We start from the raw sequence: 26,647 nt of genomic DNA on the forward strand, positions 1-26,647 counted from the left end.
TTTTAAGGTTGTGTCAAAGTTCCCTACTGTACACCTATATTGCTCTGTCTCCTTCTTTCTGTGCCTCTCTTCTTTTTGTCAATATTCCTTTTACCCACCCCTCTCCTTTCTCTATTTTCTTTTTGTTCTTTCCTTCTTTCATCCCTTCTTGATTTTCAACCTTCTCATCCTTCTGGTCCTATACCAAAAGGACTCATTGAAACCTTAGCCCACAGGCACGGGAACTTTTTTTTGTTTGTTTGTTTGTTTTTAGTTAATATATCATTTTTATTTTAATGATGTGGCCCTGCTTCACTGATATTTTTATTCTTCTGGTCCATACTCTATGTACTGAATTTTAAGGCAGACGCAGAACAACATCATTGTTTACTTTTTGGCCTTCATTTTAGGAATTCCCTTCAACATTTTCTTTTCCTTTCTTTTTCTTGTGGGACAGGTCTTACTCTGTTGCCCAGGCTACAGTGCAGTGGCGTCATCATGGCTCAGGGGCACGGGAACTTAAAGAGCAAGAGGAAGTGAAAGGAAAATTAGGGCAAGGAAACACATAAAAGAAATCACTCATGAGTGAGAAACATGAGAAAACTCCAGGAAACATGAAGAACCAGTCCAGAACAACCCTGCCAAGGGACCATGAGGTAGCTACTGCAGAGGATTCCACCAATAAAGAAATGTTAGGAATTATAGAAAGGGAATTTAGAATACAAATGATGAAAACAATGAAGGAAATGATGGAAACAATGAAGGAAACTGCTAATAAAGTGGAAAATAACCAAAAGGAAATCCAAAAACAGAATCAAATAAGAGATGAACGATATGAAGAATATAAAAAGGATATAGCAGAGCTGAAGGAACTGAAACAGTCAATTAGGGAACTTAAAGATGCAATGGAAAGTATCAGCAACAGGTTAGACCATGCAGAAGAAAGAATTTCACAGGTAGAAAACAAAGTTCTTGACATAACTCAGATAGTAAAAGAGGCAGAAAAGAAGAGAGAAAAAGAAGAACATTCACTGTCAGAATTATGGGACCTTATGAAGCATTCCAACACACGAGTTATAGGAATCCCAGGAGGGGGAGAAGAATGCCCCAGAGGAATGAAAGCCATACTAGAGAATATTATAAAAGAAAATTTCCCAAATATCACCAAATATTCTGACACACTGCTTTCAGAGGGATATCGGATCCCAGGTCACCTCAACTCTAACCGAGCTTCTCCAAGACACATTGTGATGAACCTGTCCAAACTCAAGACAAAAGAAAAGATTTTTCAAGCTGCCAGGAGTAACCGCCAGTTGACCTACAGGGGCAAATTCATCAGAGTGACTGCAGACTTCTCTAATGAAACATTCCAAGCAAGAAGACAATGGTCATCTACCTTTAATCTGCGTAAACAGAACAATTTCCAGCACAGAATTTTGTACCCTGCTAAGCTAAGATTTAAAATTGACAGAGAAATCAAATCATTTATGGATATACAAACATTGAGGAAATTCACCACAACAAGACCAGCTCTACAGAAAATACTTCAACATGTTCTACACACTGACCATCACAATGAACCAGCAGCAAAATAAAAACTCAGAAATTAAAGGACAGAACCTAACCTCCACATTGATGCAAAAGATAGAACTAAGCAATGGACTCTCACAAAATAAGATGAATAGAACACTACCGCACTTATCAATTATCTCAATAAATGTTAATGGCTTGAATTCCCCACTGAAGAGACATAGATTGGCTGACTGGATTAAAAAACACAAGCCATCCATTTGCTGTCTGCAAGAAACACACTTGGCTTCAAAAGACAAATTAAAACTCTGAGTCAAGGGTTGGAAGACAATTTTTCAGGCAAATGGAACTCAGAAGAAAAGAGGAGTTGCAATCTTATTTTCAGTTACATGTGGACTTAAAGCAACTAAAGTCAAAAAAGACAAAGATGGTCACTTTATATTGGTCAAGGGAAAAATACAACAAGAAGATGTTTCAAGTCTAAATATTTATGCACCCAATTTAAATGTTCCCAGATTCTGAGTAAGAAATAGACTTTACTCAGTCTGAGCATTTAAATATCCAATAATACCATAATAACAGGGGACTTTAACACTCCTCTTACAGAGCTGGACAGATGCTCTAAACAGAAATTAAACAAAGATATAAGAGATTTAAATGAGACCCTAGAACAACTGTGCTTAATAGACGCATATAGAACACTCCATCCCAAAGATAAAGAATGCACATTCTTCTCATTACCCCATGGAACATTCTCCAAAATTGATCATATCCTGGAGCACAAAACAAATATCAACAGAATCAAAAGAATTGAAATTTTACCTTGTATCTTCTCAGACCATAAGGCACTAAGGGTGGAACTCAACTCTAACAAAAACGTTCAACCCCACACAAAGGCATGGAAATTAAACAATCTTCTGTTGAATAACAGATGAGTGCAGGAAGAAATAAAACAGGAAATCATTAACTTCCTTGAGCATAACAACAATGAAGACACAAGCTACCAAAACCAGAGGGATACTGCAAAAGCAGATTTGACAGGAAAATTTATAGCTTTAGATGCCTACATTCGAAAAACAGAAAGAGGGTGCATCAACAAACTCACAAGCCATCTTATGGAGTTGGAAAAAGAAGAACAATCTAAGCCTAAACCCAGCAGAAGGAAAGTAATATTCACAATCAAATCAGAGATCAATGAAATTGAAAACAAAAGAATCATTCAGAAAATTAATGAAACAAGGAGTTGGTTTTTTGAAAAAATTAATAAAATAGATAAACCATTGGCCAGACTAACTAGAAATAGAAAAGTAAAATCTCTACTAACCTCAATCAGAAATGATAAAGGGGAAATAACAACTGATCCCACAGAGATACAAAATATCATCTCTGAATACTACCAGAAACTCTATGCCCAGAAATTTGACAATGTGAAGGAAATGGATCAATATTTGGGATCACACCCTCTCCCTAGACTTAGCCAGGAAGAAATAGAGCTCCTGAACAGACCAATTTCAAGCACTGAGATTAAAGACACAATAAAAAATCTCCCAACCAAAAAATGCCCTGGTCCAGATGGCTTCACTCCAGAATTCTATCAAACCTTCCTGTAGGAATAGGAAGAGCTTATTCCTATACTGCAGAAATTATTCCAAAAAATTAAGGAAGAAGGAATCTTCCCCAACACATTCTATGAAGCAAACATCACCCTGATACCAAAACCAGGAAAAGACCCAAACAAAAAGGAGAATCAGACCAATTTCACTCATGAGTATAGATGCAAAAATTCTCAACAAAATCCTACCCAATAGATTACAGCTTATCATCAAAAAAGTCATACATCATGATCAAGTAGCTTTCATCCCAGGGATGCAAGGCTGGTTTAAGATAAGTAAGTCCATAAACATTATCCACCATATTAACAGAGGCAAAAATAAAGATCATATGATCCTCTCAATAGATGCAGAAAAAGCATTTGATAAAATCCAGCATCCTTTTCTAATTAGAACACTGAAGAGTATAGGCATAGGTGGCACATTTCTAAAACTGATTGAAGCTATCTATGACAAACCCACAGCTAATATTTTACTGAATGGAGTAAAACTGAAAGCTTTTCCTCTTTAAACTGGAATCAGACAAGGTTGTTCTCTGTCACCTTTACTATTCAACATAGTGCTGGAAGTTCTAGCCAATACAATTAGGCAAGACAAGGAAATAAAGGGAATCCAGATGGGAGCAGAGGAGATCAAACTCTCCCTCTTTGCTGACGACATGATCTTACACTTAGAAAATCCCAAAGACTCAACCACAAGACTCCTAGAAGTCATCAAAAAATACAGTAATGTTTCAGGATATAAAATCAATGTCCACAAGTCAGTAGGCTTTGTATACACCAAGAACAGTGAAGATGAGAAGCTAATTAAGGACACAACTCCCTTCACCATAGTTAAGAAAATGAAATACCTAGGAATATACCTAATGAAGGAGGTGAAGGACCTCTATAAAGAAAATTATGAAATCCTTAGAAAGGAAATAGCAGAGGAATTTAATAAATGGAAGAACACACCATACTCATGGATGGGAAGAATCAACATTGTTAAAATGTCTATACTTCCCAAAGCAATCTACCTATTCAATGCCATTCCTATCAAAATACCAACATCATACTTTCAAGATTTGGAAAAAATGATTCTGCATTTTGTATGGAACCAGAAAAAAACCCGTATAGCTATGGAAGTTCTTAGTAATAAAAATAAAGCTGGAGGCATCAGCATACCAGATTTTAATCTGTACTACAAAGCCATAGTGCTCAAGACAGCATGGTACTGGCACAAAAATAGAGATTAGACACTTGGAATCGAATAGAAAACCAAGAAATGAAACTAACATCTTACAACCACCTAATCTTCGATAAACCAAACAAAAACATACCTTGGGGGAAAGACTCCCTATTCAATAAATGGTGTTGGGAGAACTGGATATCCACATGTAAAAGACTGAAACTGGACCCACACCTTTCTCCACTCACAAAAATCGATTCAACATGGATAAAGGACTTAAATTTAAGGCATGAAACAATAAAAATCCTCAAAGAAAACATAGGAAAACCACTGGAAGATAGTGACCTGGGGAAAGACTTCATGAAGAAGACTGCCATGGCAATTGCAACAACAACAAAAATAAACAAATGGGACTTCATTAAACTGAAAAGCTTCTGTACAGCTAAGGACACAATAACCAAAGCAAAGAGACAACCTACACAATGGGAAAGGATATTTGCATATTTTCAATCAGACAAAAGCTTGATAACTAGGATCTGTAGAGAACTCAAATTAATCCACATGAAAAAAGCCAACAATCCCTTATATCAATGGGCAAGAGACATGAATAGAACCTTCTCTAAAGATGACAGATGAATGGCTAACAAACACATGAAAAAATGTTCATCATCCCTGTCTATTAGAGAAATGCAAATCAAAACCACCCTGAGATACCATCTAACCCCAGCAAGAATGGCCCACATCACAAAATCTCAAAACTGCAGATGCTGGCGTGGATGTGGAGAGAAGGGAACACTTTTACACTGCTGGTGGGACTGCAAACTAGTACAACCTTTCTGGAAGGAAGTATGGAGAAAACCTCAAAGCACTCAAGCTAGACCTCTCATTTGATCCCGCAATCCTATTACTGGGCATCTACCCAGAAGGAAAAAAATCCTTTTATCATAAGGACACTTGTACTAGACTGTTTATTGCAGCTCAATTTACAATCGCCAAAATGTGGAAACAGCCTAAATGCCCACCAACCCAGGAATGGATTAACAAGCTGTGGTATATGTATACCATGGAATACTATTCAGCTATTAAAAAAAATGGAGACTTTACATCCTTTGTATTAACCTGGATGGAAGTGGAAGACATTATTCTTAGTAAAGCATCACAAGAATGGAGAAGCATGAATCTATGTACTCAATTTTGATATGAGGACAATTAATGACAATTAAGGTCATGGGGGCGGGGGAGGAAAAGCAGAGAGAGGGAAGGAGGGAAAAGGGTGGGGGCTTGGTGTGTGTCACACCTTCTGGGGGCAAGACACGATTGCAAGAGGGACTTTACCTAACAAATGCAATCAGTGTAACCTAGCTTATTGTACCCTCGATGAATCCCCAACAATAAAAAAAAAAATACATTTATGAACTCTGAAAAAAATAAATAAATAAATAAAATAAAAAATAATAATAATAATAAAATAATAAAAGATAACTTAAGATGGAAAACTTTTTTGGAAGTATACAAATTAATGACATAATATAAAATAATAAAACAGGATTGAGACCAAACAGACCTCTCATAACAATAAATGCGAGTGGTATTAACTTGACTATTAAAAGGCAGAAACGTTCAAATTGCATCACAAAACAAAACCCAACTTTATGTAACTTGAGTATTGCACATAAAAGGAGAAAAACTGAAAAACTGAAGTTTAATTTATCCCAGGCAAATTCAACATTTCCACTGTGACAACATTTCAAGCTCCGTGCCAGGAACAGATAATTCTCCTGATTTTCTCCCCATTTCTCCCAGTCCCTGTAGGGAGGAAGAGAAGAAGAAGGGCTATCAGTATTGCCTGGGAGCATTTTACAGTAGGCCCTTCACACTCACCATCTCTTTTAGTTCTACAAGACTCTCAAAAGAAACATGCTACTGTTCTTGGTTTTTCTATGGAGGGAAATTGAGGCTCAGAGCCTGCGAGTAACCTTTCCAAGGTCGCCTTGTAGAAAAATGGAGCTGGGCTCAGCTGTTGCTCCACAGACCACAACACCCTGCCCTCCCACAACTCCCAGGTGAACAGTGTGTCCACTTCTTGCCAGTGCCCCAGGGACCTGGTGTAGCTTGAGTACAGCGTTCCCCACTTGTGGGCAGCAAGTTTGCTCATGGTGCAAACAAAATGTGCACACAGCCATATCTCTGGGGTGGGATTCTCCACTTCCCAGCTCTGTCCACCCTCAGGCTGCCCCCAGAGAACATCCACTCTCCTTGGCTCTGCGCCCATAACATCGTGCCTTTCCCAGGCGTGCTTGTAGTGCATTGGCTGCGAGTGCTACTGAAGGAGCTGGGCCAGGGCACTGCAAGGCCAGCCACACACTGGGCAGGACTCTGGGCCCCACCACCCAGAACAGCACTGTGAGGAGGCCAAGAGCCCCACAAAGGCCAGGCTGGCCACACAAGGCCGGGGACACACCAGCCTGCAAAAGCTGAGTGGAGCCCTCTGCAGCCCACTGGTCCTCGGAAGGGTGGGAGGAGGTTGGACTGAGGAAGGGGCTGCACAGGCTCTGGGACAGCCACCCCACCTCAGCAGCAGGGCGGGAGCAGGTGCCTCCTGTGGGGCCTGCACTGCCCCCACCCTCCTTCCTGGGGAAAGACATGGGTGGTCCCAGGGCTGAGACCACAGAGATGAGAGCCTAAGAGAGGGGCCAGCTCAAGGCACCCCTGAGCACTGACGCCCAGCGGGGACTCCAAAGCTCCCCCACAGAGCAGGACTCCCAACATGAGGAGGGGGATGGCTGGACCCCTCACCCTCCAGGACCCCCAGACTTAGCCCCCCAGGAGCCTCTTCAGCCCCACCCACTCACCTCCTGTCACGCACCCTGGAGACCCTCCTTGCCCGCATTCACCCTGTCACTCTGGGGTCTCCCTGTCCGACCCACACCCCATGGAAGGTCCTAACCCTCTCTCTGATGCCAGGCTTGCCCACAGGTGCCCTAGACAGTGCACAGAGGGAACCTTCTAGAGCAAAACTCTATCAAACCCCACAAAGGGCACAAAGGAGCCCAGGTCTCCAGGCTCCACATGGACATCTCATGTACCCCTTGCCCTGCACCCAACAAGGGCAGAGCTGAGACCTCTCCTCCAGGCCAGCAGCCCTCAGGACCCAGGAGGGCACCCACCTGCACATGGGCCCTTGGGAGACCTGCTCTGTGGGGGAGCTCATGGTGAGGCAGGCCAAGGACTCTGAGCTAGCGAGTCCACTCTGCCCACCAGGACCCTGTTCTGTGGGATGAAAGTAGTGAATGGGCACAAGGAAGTTGGCCACTGCCAGGCTCCAGAGTGAGAAGTAGCCCATGGGATGGTGTTTGGATCACCCAGCTCTGCCCCCTTGAGGGCTGCCCTGTGCCCACCACCCTGGGGACCACAGCTGTGAGCAAGCAAACTCAGCCCCTTCCCAGCAGGGGTTTTGGCTGAGCTGGAAACCACAGTGATACCTGGGACCACAGTGATTGACAGCTCTGCAACAACACTGCTCCCACCACACCCTTGCCTCTGCTCTCCAAGGCTCCCATAGCCGTCTGCACCTATATTATTTGGAGGGCTGGTGCAGGTGCTGATCTGAGGTAGACAGGGGAAGTCAGGCGTGCTGAGCCAGGCCAAGGGCTTGGTCTCAGCCATGGGGACCGGATGTCAGGGAAGGGGGACAGGGGACAGGCGTGAAGGGGCGTTTTTGTAGGGGAGCAGCTGGAGGGCAGAGGCTGTGCTACTGGAACCTTAACTTCTGGGGCCAGGACACCCTGGTCACCGTCACCTCAGGTGAGTGCCAGTCTCTGTGCCCAGCACCAGGCCAGGTCCCTGGGGCCCACAGCTAACCTGTGTCCACCCTGAGGGTGCACGGACACCATCCCTGGTGTCTCTGCCGTGCCTGGGGCCCTTTGCCCTAGGGCAGGCTGGGTTCTGGCCCCATCATGGACCTGCCCTGGTAGAACAGCTGAGGGCAGGGCAGAAGGCTCAGGCAAAGGGCCTAGAGAAGGAGAAGTTGTGGGCAGAGCTAGGCCTGGAGGGTGCATCAGTGTGGCTGTGAGCGCCTCAGACCAGGGCCACACACTCCGGTCACTGTGGCCTGGGTAATCTCACCTACCCGCTCTAGCCCTGGGGTCCGTGCTGAGGGCAGGGACGTGGGGCCTGGCTATAGTGGAGCCTGCAGATATGTGGGTTTATGTCTGGGTGGGAATGGAGGCTGTGTCCCCCTGTGATGATTTGGGTATCTGGGGTGCAGGGACCCTGGTCACCATCGCCTCAGGTAAGATGGCTTTCTTCCTGCCTCCCTGGCCAGGCCCAGCCTCCTCTGTACTAGAGCTGGAAATGAAGTCTCCAGAGGGTCTGTAGTCTTCAGGTCCAAGCAGGGCAGGGTACAGGTTCTAACGAGGGCCTTTCTGAGGGAATGGGGACCCCCACTGCAGGATGAGAGGGCAGAGTCATGCTCACGTCTGGGGACATGGGGAACTGAGGAGCAGGATGTGCGACCATGGCAGGCCAGGCCCACGGCAGGGCATAGGGTTTTTGTACGTCCCCAAATGGGACCTGCAGAAGTGTGATGACTTTCAGTACTGGGGCCAGGGAACCCAGGTCACCGTCTCCTCAGGTGAGTCTCCCCGCTCCCTCTCTTGCTCAACTCTGAGAGGATTTGCTGCATTTTGGGGGGAAAATAAGTCTGTTTGGGTCTCAGGCCAAGAAGAACCAGGGGCAGCCTGGGGGGCTCAGGAAGGGGCCTCCAAGGGGCCAGCCGCTCACAGGTCACAGAGCAGAGGTTCTAGACCCCAAGGGTCTCTGTAGGCCCCCTACCCGGGCTGTACCAAGGACTCAGCCAGGTGCCCGTTCTTGCCCGGGTCCCTGGCAAAATTGAAACAATGTGACAACTTGTTTGATGTCTGGGGCCAGGGGACCCAGGTCACCGTCTCCTCAGGTGAGTCTCCCCCCTCCCTCTCTTGCTCAACTCTGAGAGGGTTTGCTGCATTTGGGGGGGAAAATAAGTCTGTTTAGGTCTCAGGTCTAGGCACCCAGGAGCTCAGAAAGGGGCCTCCAAGGGGCCGGCAGCTCACAAGGCACAGAGCAGAGGTTCTAGACCTCAAGGGTCTCTGTGGGCCCCCTCCCTGGGCTGTACCTGAGGCGTCCCAAGGACTCAGCCAGGTGCCAGCTCTTGCCTGGGTCGCTGGCAAAATTGTCACAATGTGACAACTGCATGACTTCTGGGGCCAGGGGCTCCAGGCCACTGTCTCCTCAGGTGAGTCTCCCCACCTCTCTCTCTTGCTCAACTCTAAGGGAGTTTGCTGCATTTGTGGGGAAAATAAGTCTTTTTGGGTCTCAGGTCTAGAAGGACCAGGGGCACCCCAGGAGCTCAGGAAGGGGCCTCCAAGGGGCCGGCAGCTCACAGGGCACAGAACAGAGGTTCCAGACCCCAAGGGTCTCCATGGGGCCCCATCCCTGGGCTGCATTTGAGGCGTCCCAAGGACTCCGCCAGGTGCCAGTTCTTGCCCGGATTCCTGGCAATATTGTCACAATGTGACAATTGTTGGTGTCTGGGGCCAGGGAGTCCAGGTCATCGTCTCCTCAGGTAAGCCCTTCCACTCCCTGCTCTGACTACACTTTGGGAGACTGGGGGTCCTGGGGTCACAGGATCAGAGTCAAGACATTCTGGAGGTCAGAAAAGGGGTCTAGATGGAGGGTCCCCCTGCAAACAGGTTCTGATTTGGCCCCTGTTACCTTTAGTTGGGCTGGGGGTAACCTTTTCTGCTTTGCTGGCATTGTCAGAGGCTACCACAGCTGTGTACAAAGAGGCTTCTGTCCCACTCTCACACCTACCTCCCAAGGCAGGGCCTGTCTGGGGTGATTTAGGGGCTGTATTTTAGGGTCAGACTTCCCCTCTGGCAACGGTCTGGCAGTGAGGGGTGCCCAGGAGGCCGGCAGCAGGTCCCAGGACCCTCTGGCCAGGGCAGGGAGTGAAACAGGCAGACAGTCTGGAAAGCAGCGGCTGGGACAGCCAGCTTCCATGTGGCTCCTGGAGACAGGCAGGTCTCTGGGCTACCGGAACAGCGCCTGGCTGGCGCCAGGGGGTTTTTGTGGAGTGAGGATGGAGATTACCCCATTGTGACTACTATAGTATGGATATCTGGGGCCCAGGGACCATAGTCACCGTCTCTTCAGGTAAGAATGGCCACTCCAGGGCCTTCATTTTCTCTTCTTGCCCAGGGTTTTTCTGAGCATTTCAGGCTGGTCCTTAGGACATGTGCTGGAAGGGACCTGGGAGGGCCAGCCAGGAGGGATGGGGACCTGCGGACCTCGGGGACTTGGGAGTCTCCCTGGATTTTCCCATACTTTTAGAAACAGGAATTATATTGGCGTTAATTAAACAGGTCTGGTGGGCCTGAGAGCACATGTGGATGAGATGCTAGTACAGACCAGGGCTCCAGGGCCAGAGGGCAGTGCGGCCACGGCGAGCCATGTGTAGTTGTCGGAGTCAGAGCTGAGCAGGGGATATGTCTCAATAGTGATGTTTAGAGCCATAAAAACATTTCGTGCAATGCATGGCAAAATATTTTCTTTAGAATGGTGCTAGATTGTATTTAAAATTTATTTGTTAGAAAGAGAACTGTCTGAGTGAGTGAATCCCTTGGGCAGGGTCTTGCAGCCCCGAGCTTGGTCTTGGTGAGAGTCCGAGGTGGGAAGCACTGGAGAGGGTGCCTGGCAGGGACCAGAGCTCAGCACTGCAGGGAAGGGCCATTCCGGAGGAAATGATTGCTCCTCCTCAGAGGCCCACTTGCTAAGTCCTAAAACACAGGTTATCTTTGAAGTGGCTCCTGAGAAAAATGGCTGAGAATATTGTGACCTTAAAATGTGAGAGATTTTCCAAGTCTATTCAATCTTGTTAAATGTCAAAGTATTTAAAATTCTTATCATCACTGAATTAACAAACATGAGCCATGTCTTTCCAACTGAGGCTGCTGCAGGTTCAGCCGAGAAACAGTAGCACAGTGCTGTCCAACCCCAATGCAGGGCTGAGTTTTGACAATCATAAATCAAATTTACTTTTAGATTAATTGATATAAACTTGGAGTAGATGGTGAGGTACAGCCAAGATGGCTGTGTGTGGGCCTCGGACGCCTGCAGCAGGTGGCAGGAAGCAGACCACATCGTGAGTCTATTTTAAGAAGCAGAAAAACACAATTGGTGAATTTATAGCTTATGGTTATGAAGAAGTGGTTTTCAAAGGTTTTGCCCAGCCTTCAGATCTGAAAGTGTTCTACTGGGCAAAACAACACCTGGCAATTTGCATTTCTAAAATAAGGCAAGTCTGGCAGAACTGGAAAAAGCCCTTTTTAACTATTTGAATTTAATTTTTTACTCTTAGTTTATCAACTTCCAATTTGTTCACACCTAGCTTATCTAAATTGTATTCATTTTTTAGAGTAAGGTATTTAATTGTATTCTAAATTGTATTCTTTTTTAGAGTAAGGTATTTAAGAATTTAAACAGTCTTGGGGGTAGTTTATTAATGTATTCATAAAACTTTGTAAGTTATGTTGTTATTCCTTCCTATAATGATTAGCCTCAAACCTTTTTCCAATACCAGAAAGCATTATTTTTCTTTAATTTTTTTGTTTTTAATTATTATGGATACATAATAAGTACAGAAAGTGAAGCATCATTTTTATAATGACTGAGTTTGCAATTTTTAAGTTGATCAGTTTTCTCTTTGTGATTAAAAAAACACTGATACTCTGATAAAGTTGACTTCAGTATTTTTCAGTATTTTTTAAAACAACTTTCCAAGTAATCACTTTTGGATAAATTTTAGGTGAAATGTGTGTAATTGTCCTGAATTATTTCAGTTAAAGATGTTAGTTGTTGGATAAAGCATAACTCAGGTGTATTATGCAAAAGAAAGGGATTTAGGAGCACGTTAGGAGGACGGCTGGACCAGGGTCCTATGGAGGGCCTGGGCAGGCCGCCACTGGCTGGCCTTGGCTTCAGGTCTCCCAGGACCACCCAGAGCTCAGAATGTGCAGTGGTGACTTCAGTGGAGGCCGACTGGCTCTCCATTAGAAACTGGCCACTTCCAATGGACTTGGAGGGATTACTCCAGGCAAAAGACCCCAAGGGACCCTCCAGCGACATGGTAAGAGAGAGGCAGCTGCCACTGCCAAATTCATTTCTCTTAAAAGTTTGTGTTTCATGTTTTGTTTCTACTTGAGGGAGAATCGATCTGTATTACTTGAAGAGGGGAAAGATGCTTATTCCTGTGAGTCCTTTGAGTGACCATGGGCTGGGTCACTCACATTTAACTTTTCCTAAAGAACATTTCAAGGAGAAAATGTCATGATCTGCTCTATTGCCTAGGAAATATGGAGTGCAAGGCCCACGGCTACCGCACATGGGGAGAGCAGGGCTTGCACTGTCCTTACTGAAGTTAAAAATGCTGCTTTGAATTTTAGATCATTACTTCATCCTAGAAAGTAGCTCAGTCCTTCCAAAATGATGTATGGTGACCAGCAAAATTTTAGGTGTCAAATTTAGGTGAAATGCCTTTCCTGGGTCATCACTAGTGATGGTTTTTCTCTAGAGGTAATTTAGAACAGGGGCTTACTTTAGACTTGGAAGGGAGCAGTCCTGGCCTGGGGAGGCCCAGGAGAACTTCCCCAGTGCTCAGTGTGGAGCAACCCTCTGCAAGAGGAACTTTCATTTTTATCATAAGGAAGACTCCTAAATTATTGATTTAAATCACAAGATGTCTTAATGACTTTAAAGTTGCCATAAAATACTCTACCCAAGTAGGGGAGGTTAGTGTCTATTCCTGCTGCTTTGCAGCCAGCACCAAGTGCAGCTGGGCAGGGGGCCTGAGACTCATGTGCCAAATAGGAGGAGATGCAGGAGCTAGAAGCTGGCGGGTGGGAATCCTGGAAGGAGGTGCTTGAGCTCAGGCAAGAGGGTCTGCTGCGCTGACCCTTTCAAGCCATTCTACCTAGAATTCAGAAACCGGCTAGGATGGATAGAGCTGCCTTGGGTTGGCCTGGATTAACAGGACTGAGCCTGACAGAGTTGAGCTGAGCTGGGCTGAGCTGAGTTGAGCTGGACTGGGCTGAGCTGGACTGAGCTGGGCTAAGGTGAGCTGGGCTGGACTCATCTGGGCTGAGCTGGGTTGCTCTGAGCTGTGCTGAGCTGGGCTGTGCTGGGCTGGGCTGAGCTGAGCTGAGGTGAGAAGCTGGGCTGAGCTGGGTTGAGCTGGACTAAGCTGAACTGGGCTGAGCCAGGCTGAGCTGAGCTGGGCTGAGCTGAACTGGGTTGAGCTGGGTTGAGCTGGACTGAGCCAAGCTGGGCTGAGGTGGACTAAGCTGAGCTGGGCTGGGCTGAGCTGGGGTGACCTGGGTGGAGCCAAGCTGGGCTGAGCTGGGTTGACCTGAGCTGGGCTTGACTGAGCTGGGCTGAGCTGGCCTGGACTGAGCTGGGCTGAGCTGGGTTGAACTGGGCTGAGCTGGGTTGAGCTAAGCTAGGCTAAGCTGAGATGGGCTGAGCTGGTTTGAGCTAAGCTAGGCTAAGCTGAGATGGGCTGAGCTGGGTTGACCTGAGCTGGACTGAGCTGGGCTGAGCTGGGTTGACCTGAGCTGGACTGAGCTGGGCTGAGCTGGGTTGAGCTAAGCAAGGCTAAGCTAAGCTGGGCTGAGCTGGGTTGACCTGAGCTGAACTGAGCTGAGGTTGGCTGAGTGGAGCTGAGTTTGGTTGAGCTAGGTTGAGCTGAGCTAAGCTGGGCTAAGCTGGGCCGAGCTGGGCTGAACTGGGCTGAGCTGGGCTGAGTTGAGGTGGGCTGAGCTGGGTTGAGAAGCTGGGCTGAGCTGGGTTGAGCTGGACTGAGCTGAGTTGGGTTGAGCTGGGCTGAGCTGAGCTGAGCTGAGCTGGGCTGAGCTGATTTGAACTGAGCTGGGCTACAATGAGCTTGGCTGGGCTGGGCTGGGCTGAGCTGGGTTGAGCTGAGCTGAGCTGGGATGACCTGGGTGGAGCTGAGCTGGGCTGAGCTGGGTTGACCTGAGCGGGGCTGAGCTTGGCTGAGCTGAGTTGAGCTGAGCTGCTGGGCTGAGCTGGGCTGAGCTCGGTTCAGCTTAGCTGGGCTGAGCTGAGCTGAGCTGAGTTGGGCTGAGCTGGGTTGAGAAGCTGGGCTGAGCTGGGTTGAGCTGGACTGAGCTGAGCTGGGCTGAGCTGGGCTGAGCTGGGCTGGGCTGGGCTGGGCTGAGATGGGTTGAGCTGAGCTGGGCTGAGCTGGGCTGAGCTGTGTTGAGTGAAGCTGGGCTGAGCTGGGCTGAGCTGGACTAAGCCAAACTGGGTTAAGGTGGGCTAAGCTGAGCTGAGCTGGGCTGAGCTGGGTTGCCCTGAGCTGGGCTTGACTGAGGTGGGCTAAGCTGGGTTGAACTGGGCTGAGCTGGCCTGAACTGAGCTGGGCTGAGCTGAGCTGGGTTGAACTGGGTTGAGCTAAGATAGGCTAAACTAAGCTGGGCTGAGCTGGGTTGACCTGAGCTGGGCTTAGCTGAGGTGGGCTGAGCTGGGTTGACCTGAGCTGGACTGAGCTGAGGTGGGCTGAATGGGGCTGAGCTGGGTTGAGCTGAGCTGAGCTGGGCTGAGTTGGGCTGAGCTGGGCTGAGCTGGGCTGAGCTGAGGTGGGCTGAGCTAAGCTAGGCTGAGCTGAGGTGGGCTGAGCTGGGCTGAGCTTCACTGAGCTGGGCTGAGCTGGATTGACCTGAGCTGAGCTTAGCTGAAATGGGCTGAGCTGGATTGACCTGAGCTGGACTGAGCTGAGGTGGGCTGAGCGGGGCTAAGCGGGGCTGAACTTGGCTGAGCTGGGTTGAGCTGAGCTGAGCTGGGCTGAGTTGGGCTGAGCTGGGCTGAGCTAAGGTGTGCTGAGCTGGGCTGAGCTGAGCTAGGCTGGGCTGAGCTGGGCTGAGCTGGGCTGAGCTTCACTGAACTGGGCTGAGCTGAGCTGGATTGAGCTTGGCTGAGTATAGCTGGGCTGGGCTGAGCTAAGCTGAGCTGGGCTGAGCTGAGCTGAGCTTGGCTGAGCTGAGCTGGGCTGAGCTGAACTGAGCTGTGCTGGGCTGAGCTGGGCTGGGCTGAGCAGGGCTGAGCAGGGCTGAGCTGAGTTGAGCTGAGCAAGGTAGATCTGAGCTGGGCTGAGCTAAGTTGAACAGAGCTGGGCTAAGCTCAGCTTGGCTTGGCTGAACTGAGCTGAGCTGGGCTGGGCTAAGCTAGGCTGAGCTGGGCTTGGCTGGGCTGAACCGGACTAGACTGAACAGGCTGACCTGAGCTGGGCTGGGCTGAGCTAGGCTGAACAGGGCTTGGCTGGGCTGAACTGGACTACACTGAACAGGCTGACCTGAGCTGGGCTGAGCAAGGCTCGGCTAAGCTGAGTTTGGCTGGGCTGATCCGGGCTAATGTGAGCTGGGCTGAGGTGAACTGAGCTAGGCTAAGCTATAATGAGCTGGGTGAGCTAGGCTGGGCTGAGCTGAGCTGAGCTGAGCTGAGCTGAGGTGGGCTTGGCTGGGCTGACATGGGCTTAGCAGAACTGGGCTGAGCTGGACTAAGCTGTGCTGGGCTGAGCTGGGCTTGGCTGAACTGGGATAACCTGGGCTGGGCTAAACTGGGCTGAGCTGAGATCTTCTACCCTGGCCTTGGTTGGTGGTTGATCTCCCTCTGTTACTCTAAGGTGAGTTTGGTCTCACAGGGCTGATCTTGCCATTTTGTCTTGACCAATGTACATTCATTAAGCTGCTTTAGGCTAGAATTTCCTCAGCTGGCATCTGCTGGCTTGGGAGACTGTCCTCCTCTAAGCTGTGCTGGCTTTTCCTGGTGATCCAGATGGATGTGGGCATCAGCTGAGCTACATGTGCACTGGGTCCCCTTCACACTCAGCCTTACTAACCTCAGTCAGGCCTGATGTACCTATCCAGAGGACTTAGTGGACTGGACTGAGACTAGCTTGGGCAGCTGGCTGGGGGAAATGTTCCCTCCACTTAGGCCCCAAGGTGCTGGGAGCTGAGTGTACCAATACCGAGGCTTTAACGCCACAGAGGGAGGGCAGAGCTGGCCCAGGGCCAGCAGCAGGGGCCAGGGGTGCTTCTTCTGCCCATCCTAGAGCCCTCAGGCTTTCCCTGTGCTGGGTGCTGTGTTCTGCAGGAGGTCGCTGCTCAGGTGGTCTCCCTGCCCCCCAGCAGTATCATAGGGAGGCCTGAGGCCTCACTTCACCCCATCACCTGGGCCTTTGAGGGGCAGCCACATAGGTAGGTACACAGAGACCCCTGCCTGGCCAGGCCCAAGGACACAACTCCTCAACCCCTTCTCTTTGTCTGCTGGATCCTCAGGGACTGAGAGCCACCCACGGCTGTTCCCCCTGGTCTCCTGTGAGAACTCCCTGCTAGACACGAGCACCGTGGTGCTGGGCTGCCTGGCCCGGGACTTCCTGCCCAGTGGCATCACCTTCTCCTGGAACTACAAGAACTCGTCTGTCATCAGCAGCTTCAGGACCTTTCCAGACACCCTGAGGGAGGGCAAGTACATGGCCACCTCGCAGGTGCTGCTGCCCTCCAAGGACGTCCTACTGGGCACAGATAACCACCTGGTGTGCCAGGTGGAGCACAACAAAATCAAAAGGAACGTGAACGTGCCTCTTCCAGGTGAGAGCTGACAGCTCCCCACCCCCACACTGGTAACTAACACCCTGCATGGCAGAGGCCTGCTTGGCCAGGGCAGGAGGGAGCCGTCAGGCTGACACCATGTCCCCTCACTGCAGTGATTCTGGAGCAGCCCCCCAACGTGAGTGTGTTCATCCCGCCCCGCGATGCTTTCTCCGGCACCAGCCCCCGCAGGGCCAGGCTCATCTGCCAGGCCACAGACTTCAGCCCCCGGCAGGTCACAGTGTCCTGGCTGCGCGATGGGAAGCAACTAGAGTCTGGCTTCTCCACGGGCCCGGTGGAAGCTCAGGCCCAAGGGTCTGGGCCCTCCACCTTCAAGGTTACCAGCACACTGACCATCAGTGAGAGTGACTGGCTGAACCAGAATGTGTTCAGCTGCCGCGTGGATCACAGAGGCCTGCCCTTCCTGAAGAATGTGTCCTCTGTGTGCGGCACCAGTGAGTAGCCTGTTCCCTAGGGCAGTGCCCACCTCCCTTCTCTCACACACACACACACACACACACACACACACACGCAGGGGGTCCTCCTGGGTTTCACCAGCACTGCCCGGCATGCTGCCTGCTCTTTGGTCCTCACTTCCCAGCGTGGTCAAGGGCAGGGCAGGAGGGCAGGGCCCCTGCACTGAGACCCCTGGGAAGGCAAGCCACACATCCACCTGGAGCCACACCCAGCAAGTCGCTCAAACCAGCTTTCTCTCGGCTGCAGGTCCAACCACAAACATCCAAGTCTTCACCATCCCTCCCACATTCGCCAGCATCTTCCTCAGCAAGTCCACCAAGCTGTCCTGCCTTGTCACAGACCTGGCCACCTATGACAGTCTCACCATCTCCTGGACCCGCCAGAATGGCGAGCCCCTGAAGACCCACACCAACATCTCTGAGAGCCACCCCAACGCTACCTTCAGCGTCATGGGTGAGGCCAGCATCTGTGAGGACGACTGGAACTCGGGGGAGAGATTCACGTGCACTGTGACCCACACAGACCTGCCCTCACCACTAAAGCAGAGTGTCTCCAAGCCCAAGAGTAAGCCCCTGAGCAACTTCCGGCACCCTGAGCCCCCCAACCCCCTCCGTGCCCTGACCCACTCCCACCCGTGCCCTGACCCTCTCGTGCCCCAACCTCACAGCCCGCTGTGCCTACCCCACACTCATGCTACCTCTGCCCACAGATATGGCCCTGCACAAGCCTGAAGTCTACGTGCTGCCCCCAGCCCGGGAGCAGCTAAACCTGCGGGAGGCGGCCACCATCACCTGCCTGGTGAAGAGCTTCTCCCCTGCAGACGTATTTGTGCAGTGGATGCAGAGGGGGCAGCCTGTGTCCTCGGACAAGTACGTGACCAGCGCCGCAAAGCCTGAGCCCCATGCCCCAGGCCTCTACTTCGCCCACAGCTTCCTGACCGTGCCTGAGGAGGACTGGAACTCGGGGGAGGCCTTCACCTGTGTCGTGGCCCATGAGGCCCTGCCCAACAGGGTCACCGAGAGGACCGTGGACAAGTCCACCGGTAAACCCACCCTGTACAATGTGTCCCTGGTCATGTCTGACACTGCCAGCACCTGCTACTGACCCCTCTGGCCCACCGACCAGCCCATGCTCTGGGTGGCCAGTCACTCTGTGCTTATGTGCAAACTAACCACATCATCAGAGTGAGATGTGCATCTTATAAAACTTAGAAATAAAAAGATCCTTTCAAAATACACTGGTTCTGAGTACACAACCCTCTCACCTGCTGGGTCTGTGGCTATGTTGCACCCACCCCACACCCACCCTGCATACCACCCTCCACCACAACCCCTGCCCTGCCTCAACCTGGTGCCTCCAAGCAGCCCCAGGAAGCCCTCGCATGCCTGACAAGTGCTCACAGCTGCCCAAACCCAGGCGCACCAACAATCCTGCTGCTTCCAGAAAATCATCAGAAGGCAGGGCCTCATGGGATCAGGCAGCACACGCATGTGGTGGGCACACATGCACAACACACACAGACACACACAGAGACACATGCAGAAACATGCACACACACTGACGCACGGACACAGGTGTGCAACAGACACAGACGTGAACATGTGTGCAAGCCCGAGAACATGAGACAGACACGTGCGGGCACATGCCTACACACAAGCCACGCACACGCACAGGACAGCCCCGCGCCCCTCTGTCACTCGGTGCCTCTGCCTGGTACTCTGCACTCCCATGTTCTGCTCCCTGCTCCCCCAGCTCACTGGCTTCCTGCCCAAGGCGCTACTTGTCCTCCTGTCTCAGCTTTGAGGGCCCAGCCTGGACTCTGATGAGGGCCACCGTGACCAGGCCAGGGCACAGGCTCCCAGGGCCTCCCTGGGCTGAGCCAGCTGCAGCTCCTCAGGGAGACCCAGGCCCCCAGTACCCACCTATGAGCAGAGCCATGGTCCAAGCCGTGTGCTGAGGAGCTGCAACATTCCTACTTTGGCCCCAGAGTGCAGGCAGCTATCTCTTTCAGCCTGAAACTTCAGGAAATGCTCAGAGCCTTTCTGCCCCAGCAACCACCCCCGCTGCCCAGGCCCAGCAGGCAGGGAAGGCAGGGGCCTGATCCAGGTCTCCACACCCCACAATGGCACTGACCCCCACTGGGCTGCATAGGCCCTCCCCACACGCTTGGCCCATTGGGAGCCTAAACTCCAGATGCCCCCAAGTACCTGTCTGTGCAGGGCTACAGACCCCCACATGTCCTCGTCCCTCTGTGAAGCTCAGCTCTCAGTTTAACTCAGTCCCAAGGGCCATCGTCCTGGTAGGGAGGACAAGCCACCAGGACAGCTTCACATGGGAATGAGGAAATAAGGGGGCACTGCTCAGGCCCAGGCATCCTGCCTGTCCACTCCAATCCACGGGGAAGGGAGGGCTCCTTCCCGTGTCTCAGCCCAGGTGGTCCTGGCCATGCTGCCCCTCCCCCCAAAAGCCCAGGACATACTGGCTGCCACTCTGCTGGGCTCCCAAGTCTACTCCCTGTCCACCCATTTGTCCATGTCTGTGTCTCTCATGCTCACTCTGCCTCCCCAGGGGTCCTGAGATAAGACTTCGGGGTCTCAGCCCTGCTCAGCCTAAGTCCAAGCCCACCCCCTGCATCAGGCTATCCAGGGACCCAGCCCATGCTGGCTCCAGACTTGTGTAGACTGAGCCTGGAATTCCTGCACCCAAGGAAAGACAGTGGCAGGCTACCCCAAAAGTGCACACAGGACTCACACCTTGTACATGGCGACCACTCCTTGCACACGAGGTTCAAACCTGGCACACAGCACCCACACGATGCACACAGGGCCCGCACAGTGCACTCAGGGCCCACACCATGTACACAGAGTGTGAGCACCCCCTCTCTCCCTCCCTTCCACTGCCTCCCAATCTACCATGCTCAGTGCTGCACAGCTAAGTAGCCAAGGGATGGCTTGAAGGACAGTGTCTCCTCCTGCTCAGGTCCTGGGAGGCTGACTTTGCTCTGAGGTCACTCCACAGGGCCAGCCATGTACACCTGAGCCTAACTCCTGCCTCTGTCCCCTTGCAGAGGGAGAGGTGAGTGCTGAGGAGGAGGGCTTCGAGAGTCTGTGGACCACCGCCTCCACCTTCATCGTCCTCTTCCTGCTGAGCCTTTTCTACAGCACCACTGTCACCTTGTTCAAGGTAGAGCAGCCCAAGGGCACCAGGCTGGAGAAGGGTGTATGCAGGTAGTGTGGTGGCACAGAGCCCAGCCTGTGCTGAACATCAGTCCTGGGGACTCTGGGATGCCTTCCTGCCTGGTCATCATGGCTACTCCTGCCCCAACAGTGGGAAATGCCATCTGTACTGTCTCTGTCGCCTCAGGTGAAATGACCACCCAGTGAGAGAGTGTCAGAGACCAAAGAGACGGACCAGAAAGTCTCTGCTGCGAGCCCAGAGCACTTGCATCCCGTCTTGTGCCTTGCTGTGCTTAGATCCTGCCCTGCAGCTCTGAGCTCGAAAAGCGGCTTCTGTCTGTCCGGCCAGGTGCCCACCGGTGTGGGGTGGTGTGTAGGGTCTGCCCAAGCCTATGCTGCCCTGCACACATTTGCTGCCCTAAAATAAACATGTGTATTTTATCTCATGACACTGATCTCGAGAGAAGGATTTTTGTTTCTTTTCCCAACCCTTCATGCTGCCTGGACATCTTGAGGGGGACCCTGATTCCTGAGGGAGCTGTGGGAGAGGGGCTATCTCGGCACAGGCTGGTGGGACAAGGCACCAGGAAAGGGCCCGTGAGTGAGGCTGGGGCTGGCCATGCCTGGTGGGAGGCAGGCAGGAGGGCAAGAGAGGTCTCAGAATCTCTCCCAAACACCATCTGGTCTCGAGACGGACACTCAGGCCTCAGGGTGTCTGACCGCGAGGGTGGGAGCTGAAATAGCAGATATTTGTTCCTTGTGGCTCTGGAGTCTGGAGGTCTGAGACCCAGACACAGCAGATTCCGGGTGTGGCAAAGTCCCCTTCCTGGTTCAGAGGTGTCTCCTCACCATGTGCTCACAGGAGGATGGGCTGAGTGGATCACTGTGGTCCACTTATAAGGCCGGCAGCCCCCCTTATAAGACCTAAACACTGCCCTGCCCCCTGCCAGGGCCGTCATGTGGGCTGAGGATGTCCACCTGTGACTTTGGGGCACAAGTACACAGTCCACAGCAGCCATTAGGGGACCAGGTGGGGACACCCAGCAGGTGGACGCTGGGCCATGGGGCAGGCAGTTGAAATCAGGGGCATGAGTGGGGGCTCATGGTATGGTGTAGAGGGCCAGGTAGCACAGGCCAAAGGCAAGGTCAGGGAAAGGCAGAGGGCAGATGGAGGGTGGTGGCTAAAGTGAAGAGGAGCAGGGCAAAAGGACTCATCCAGGATGGTAGGCACGGCTCCTGTGTGGGTCCCAAGAGGAGGCCATTGTGGGCACTGAAAGGTAGCTCTGGGCACCTGTCATGGGGGTGTCTGGAGCCTCCTGTCCCTCCCACTGCATGTGACTCCACAAGGTCATGATGAGGTCCACAGAATCCCAGCTGCCTGAGCTGGCCTTCAAAGAGGGAGTGTCCAAGGGAGCATGGGAGCTATACAGCTGAGCCTCAGGGATCTCCACTCTATAGCCCTGAGCTCCCAATGCCTCCTGGGCTCGGGCTTCACTTTGGTTAAGTGGCTCATTACAGGCTCAACCTCTCAGGCTGAGGGAAACAGTGAGGGACCCACACGGACAGGACATACCCTGAGGACTGGGCAGGAGGCCTATGCAGGCCACAGGGCTGCTGGCTCAGGACCACAGCTGTGGCTGCTGTGACACAGTACACAGAGTACATGGCCGAGACAGCATGCACTTGCTGTTCCCAGCTAGAGACCAGTCTGGAGACCAGGGAGATTCTGGCCCAGGCCCCGCTACCTCCCGGCAGTGGCCCCTCATCTTCACATGGCACTCACCCTGCTGTGTGTGTGTCCAAGTGTCCCCTTTCTCTGCAGACGCCAGGGATATGAAGCCCACCCTGCTCCAGTAGGGCTCCATCCAAACTTGGTGTCACCTGCAAAGGCTGGATTTCCACATAAGGGCAAATGCTGACATCCTGGAGATTAGAAATTCAGCACAGTGACCTGCAGGGACACAACTTAGTCTGTAACAGACCACCCTCCCGCCTCCTGAACTCAAGTTCTCCTCAACACAAAATATCTTCATCCACACCAGCAACCTGAAGATTCCTGACCCATCCCAGCCTCAGCTGTGAGGCCACAGTCTCATCTCCATGTCACAAGAATCAGTTGTGCACTGAAAGTCCTGTCTGTGTGTGGACCTGTGAGACCAGATAGCTATCTGCCTCTGAGATGCAATGGTGGGGTGCGTGTGGGGTGGACACCCCTCTCCAAGGGGGAATTGGGAGGAAAGAAGGAGTCCCAGGTCCCAAGAATGTCCAACACCCAACGGGGAGAATCCCATTAGGTGCCAGGCTCAAGACCCCTGCCTGGGGTGTGTGCTCTGTTCTCCTGGACTCCTGGGCCAGCCCCCCTTTCAGGCCAGTGGCCACGTCCTGACAGCCCCCTCATCTGTGGTTCTGACCTCAGAGTCAGTCTTGCTTCATTTTGTCTGCTTCCTGCCCCCAACCTAGCCAGCATCGTTTCTGTGGTTACAGATCCTCCAGAGCCTTGCCAGGTCCCTGTGAGATTCTCGGGGTCCATGTGGTCAGGCAAGCGCATCCTGTACAGATGTCCACTGGGTGATCTGTCCCCACTCCCAGCTCCTGGAGGAATAGTCGGTGGGATCCACCAGTCACATGTCTGATCCTGTGGCAAAGGTGCCCAGATAGCCCCTCGAATCTGCTTCTAGAGCACGTGAGGGCAGGCTGGGAATCTCCCCTCCTCAGTCTGTGGTTCTTCCTTGTGACAGCTCCCTCCTCCATTACATCTCCCCTCACACGTTTGACTGTGAGCAGCAAGGAGCCATCAGGCGGTGCCTGCAACACTATGCTTAGAAACCACTCAGCTAAATATCCAGCTCAGTTAATATGGTGGATAACATTTATGGACTTGCGTATGTTAAACCAGCCTTGCATCCCTGGGATGAAGCCTACTTGATCATGATGAATGACTTTTTTGATGATAAGCTGTAATATATTGGCTAGGATTTTGTTGAGAATTTTTGCATCTATATTCATGAGTGAGATTGGTCTGAAATTCTCCTTTTTGGTTGGGTCTTTTCTTGGTTTTGGTATCAGGGTGATGTTTGCTTCATAGAATGTGTTGGGGAAGATTCCTTCTTCCTCAATTTTTTGGAATAATTTCTGCAGTACAGGAATAAGCTCTTCCTTAAAGGTTTGATAGAATTCTGGTGTGAAGCCATCTGGACCAGGGCATTTTTTGGTTGGAAGCTTTTTTATTGTTTCTTTGATCTCGGTGCTTGAAATTGGTCTGTTCAGGAGCTCTATTTCTTCCTGGCTAAGTCTAGGGAGAGGGTGTGATTCCAAATATTGATCCATTTCCTTCACATTGTCAAATTTCTGGGCATAGAGTTTCTGGTAGTATTCAGAGATAATATTTTGTATCTCTGTGGGATCAGTTGTTATTTCCCCTTTATCATTTCTGATTGAGGTTACTAGAGATTTTACTTTTCTATTTCTCGTTAGTCTGGCCAATGGTTTATCTATTTTATTTATTTTTTCAAAAAACCAACTCCTTGTTTCATTAATTTTCTGAATGATACTTTTGTTTTCAATTTCATTGATCTCTGATTTGATTTTGGATATTTCTTTTCTTCTACTGAGTTTAGGCTTAGATTGTTCTTCTTTTTCCAATTCCATAAGATGGCTTGTGAGATTGTTGATGTGCTTTCTTTCTGTTTTTCGAATGTAGGCGTCTAAAGCGATGAATTTTCCTCTCAAAACTGCTTTTGCAGTATCCCACAGGTTTTGGTAGCTTGTGTCTTCATTGTCGTTATGCTCAAGGAACTTAATGATTTCCTGTTTTATTTCTTCCTTCACCCATCTGTTATTCAACAGAAGATTGTTTAATTTCCATGCCTTTGTGTGGGGCGAGCATTTTTGTTAGAGTTGAGTTCCACCTTTAGTGCCTTATGGTCTGAGAAGATACAAGGTAAAATTTCAATTCTTTTGATTCTGTTGATATTTGTTTTATGTCCCAGGATATGATCAATTTTGGAGAATGTTCCATGGGGTGATGAGAAGAATGTATATTCTTTATCTTTGGGATGGAGTATTCTAAATGCGTCTATCAAGCACACTTGTTCTAGGGTCTCTCATTTAAATCTCTTACATCTTTGTTTAATTTCCGTTTAGAGGATCTGTCCAGCTCTGTAAGAGGAGTGTTAAAGTCACCTGTTATTATGGTATTGTCAGATATCATATTGCTCAGGCTGAGTAAGGTCTGTTTCAAGATCTGGGAGCATTTAAATTGGGTACATAAATATTTAGAATTGAAAGGTCTTCTTGTTGTATTTTTCCCTTGACCAATATAAAGTGACCATCTTTGTCTTTTTTGACTTTAATTGCTTTAAATCCACATGTATCTGAAAATAAGATTGCAACTCCTCTTTTCTTCTGAGTTCCATTTGCCTGAAAAATTGTCTTCCAACGTTTGACTCAGAGTTTTAATTTGTCTTTTGAAGCCAGGTGTGTTTCTTGCAGACAGCAAATGGATGGCTTGTGTTTTTTAATCCAGTCAGCCAATCTATGTCTCTTCAGTGGGGAATTCAAGCCATTAACATTTATTGAGATAATTGATAAGTGTGGTATTATTCTATTTGTCTTATTTTGTGAGAGTCCATTGCTTAGTTTTATCTTTTGTATCAGTGTGGAGGTTAGGTTCTGTCCTTTAATATCTGAGTTCTTACTTTGCTGCTGAATCATTATGATGGTCAGTGTGTAGAACAGGTTGAAGTATTTCCTGTGGAGCTGGTCTTGTTGTGGTAAATTTCCTCAATGTTTGTATATCCGTAAATGATTTGATTTCTCCGTTCAATTTTAAAGCCTAACTTAGCAGGGTACAGAATTCTGGGCTGGAAATTGTTTTGTTTAAGTAGATTAAAGGTAGATGACCATTGTCTTCTTGCTTGGAAAGTTTCATTAGAGAAGTCTGCGGTCACTCTGATGGATTTGCCCCATAGGTCAACTGGCGCTTACTCCTGGCAGCTTGCAGAATCGTTTCTTTTGTCTTGACTTTGGACAGGTTCATCACAATGTGTCTTGGAGAAGCTTGGTTAGAGTTGAGGCGACCTGGGGTCCGATATCCCACTGAAAGCAGTGTGCCAGAATCTTTGGTGATATTTGGGAAATTTTCTTTTATAATATTCTCTAGTATGGCTTCCATTACTCTGGGGCATTCTTCTTCCCCTTCTGAGATTCCTATAACTCATATGTTGGAATGCTTCATAAAGTCCCATAATTCTGACAGTGAACTTTCTGCTTTCTCTCTCTTCTTTTCTGCCTCTTTTACTATCTGAGTAATCTCAAGAACTTTGTCTTCTACCTCTGAAATTCTTTCTTCTGCATGGTCTAACCTGTTGCTGATACTTTCCATTGCATCTTTAAGTTCCCTAATTGACTGTTTCAGTTCCTTCATCTCTGCTATATCCTTTCTATATTCTTCATATCATTCATCTCTTATTTGATTCTGTTTTTGGATTTCCTTTTGGTTATTTTCCACTTTATTAGCAGTTTCCTTTATTGTTTCCATCATTTCTTTCAGTGTTTTCATCATGTATATTCTAAATTCCCTTTCTGTCATTCCTAACATTTCTTTATTGGTGGAATCCTCTGCAGTAACTACCTCATGGTCCCTTGGCAGCGTTGTTCTGGACTGGTTCTACATGTTGCCTGGAGTTTTCTGCTGATTCTTCCTCATGGGTGATTTCTTTTATCTGTTTCCTTGCCCTAATTTTCCTTTCACTTCTTCTTGCTCTTTAAGTTCTCGTGCCTGTGGACTAATGTTTTGATGAGTCCTTTTGGTACAGGACCAGAAAAAATAAAGATCATATGATCCTCTCAATAGATGCAGAAAAAGCATTTGATAAAATCCAGCATCCTTTTCTAATTAGAACACTGAAGAGTATAGGCATAGGTGGCACATGTCTAAAACTGATTGAAGCTATCTATGACAAACCCACAGCTAATATTTTACTGATGGAGTAAAACTGAAAGCTTT

The 26,647-nt window shown here is 49.7% G+C and overlaps 2 gene segments (V, D, J or C); both read left to right on the top strand.

The window, feature by feature from the left end:
* The window catches only part of LOC128587758 (immunoglobulin heavy constant mu-like), a 358,544-nt gene extending 337,461 nt beyond the window's left edge, over positions 1-21,083 (top strand). Inside the window, 7 exon segments of the C gene segment in view lie at positions 8,865-8,919; positions 16,676-16,987; positions 17,104-17,442; positions 17,711-18,028; positions 18,174-18,506; positions 20,532-20,647; positions 20,828-21,083. Of these exon segments, the coding sequence occupies positions 8,865-8,919; positions 16,676-16,987; positions 17,104-17,442; positions 17,711-18,028; positions 18,174-18,506; positions 20,532-20,647; positions 20,828-20,836 (1,482 nt within the window).
* Positions 9,773-26,647, top strand: part of LOC128587761 (immunoglobulin heavy constant gamma 1-like) — a 102,546-nt gene continuing 85,671 nt past the window's right edge. Inside the window, exon 1 of the C gene segment in view lies at positions 9,773-9,888.

The sequence above is a fragment of the Nycticebus coucang genome, chromosome 6 (assembly GCF_027406575.1).
Source record: "Nycticebus coucang isolate mNycCou1 chromosome 6, mNycCou1.pri, whole genome shotgun sequence".
NCBI classification, from domain to species: Eukaryota; Metazoa; Chordata; class Mammalia; order Primates; family Lorisidae; genus Nycticebus; species Nycticebus coucang.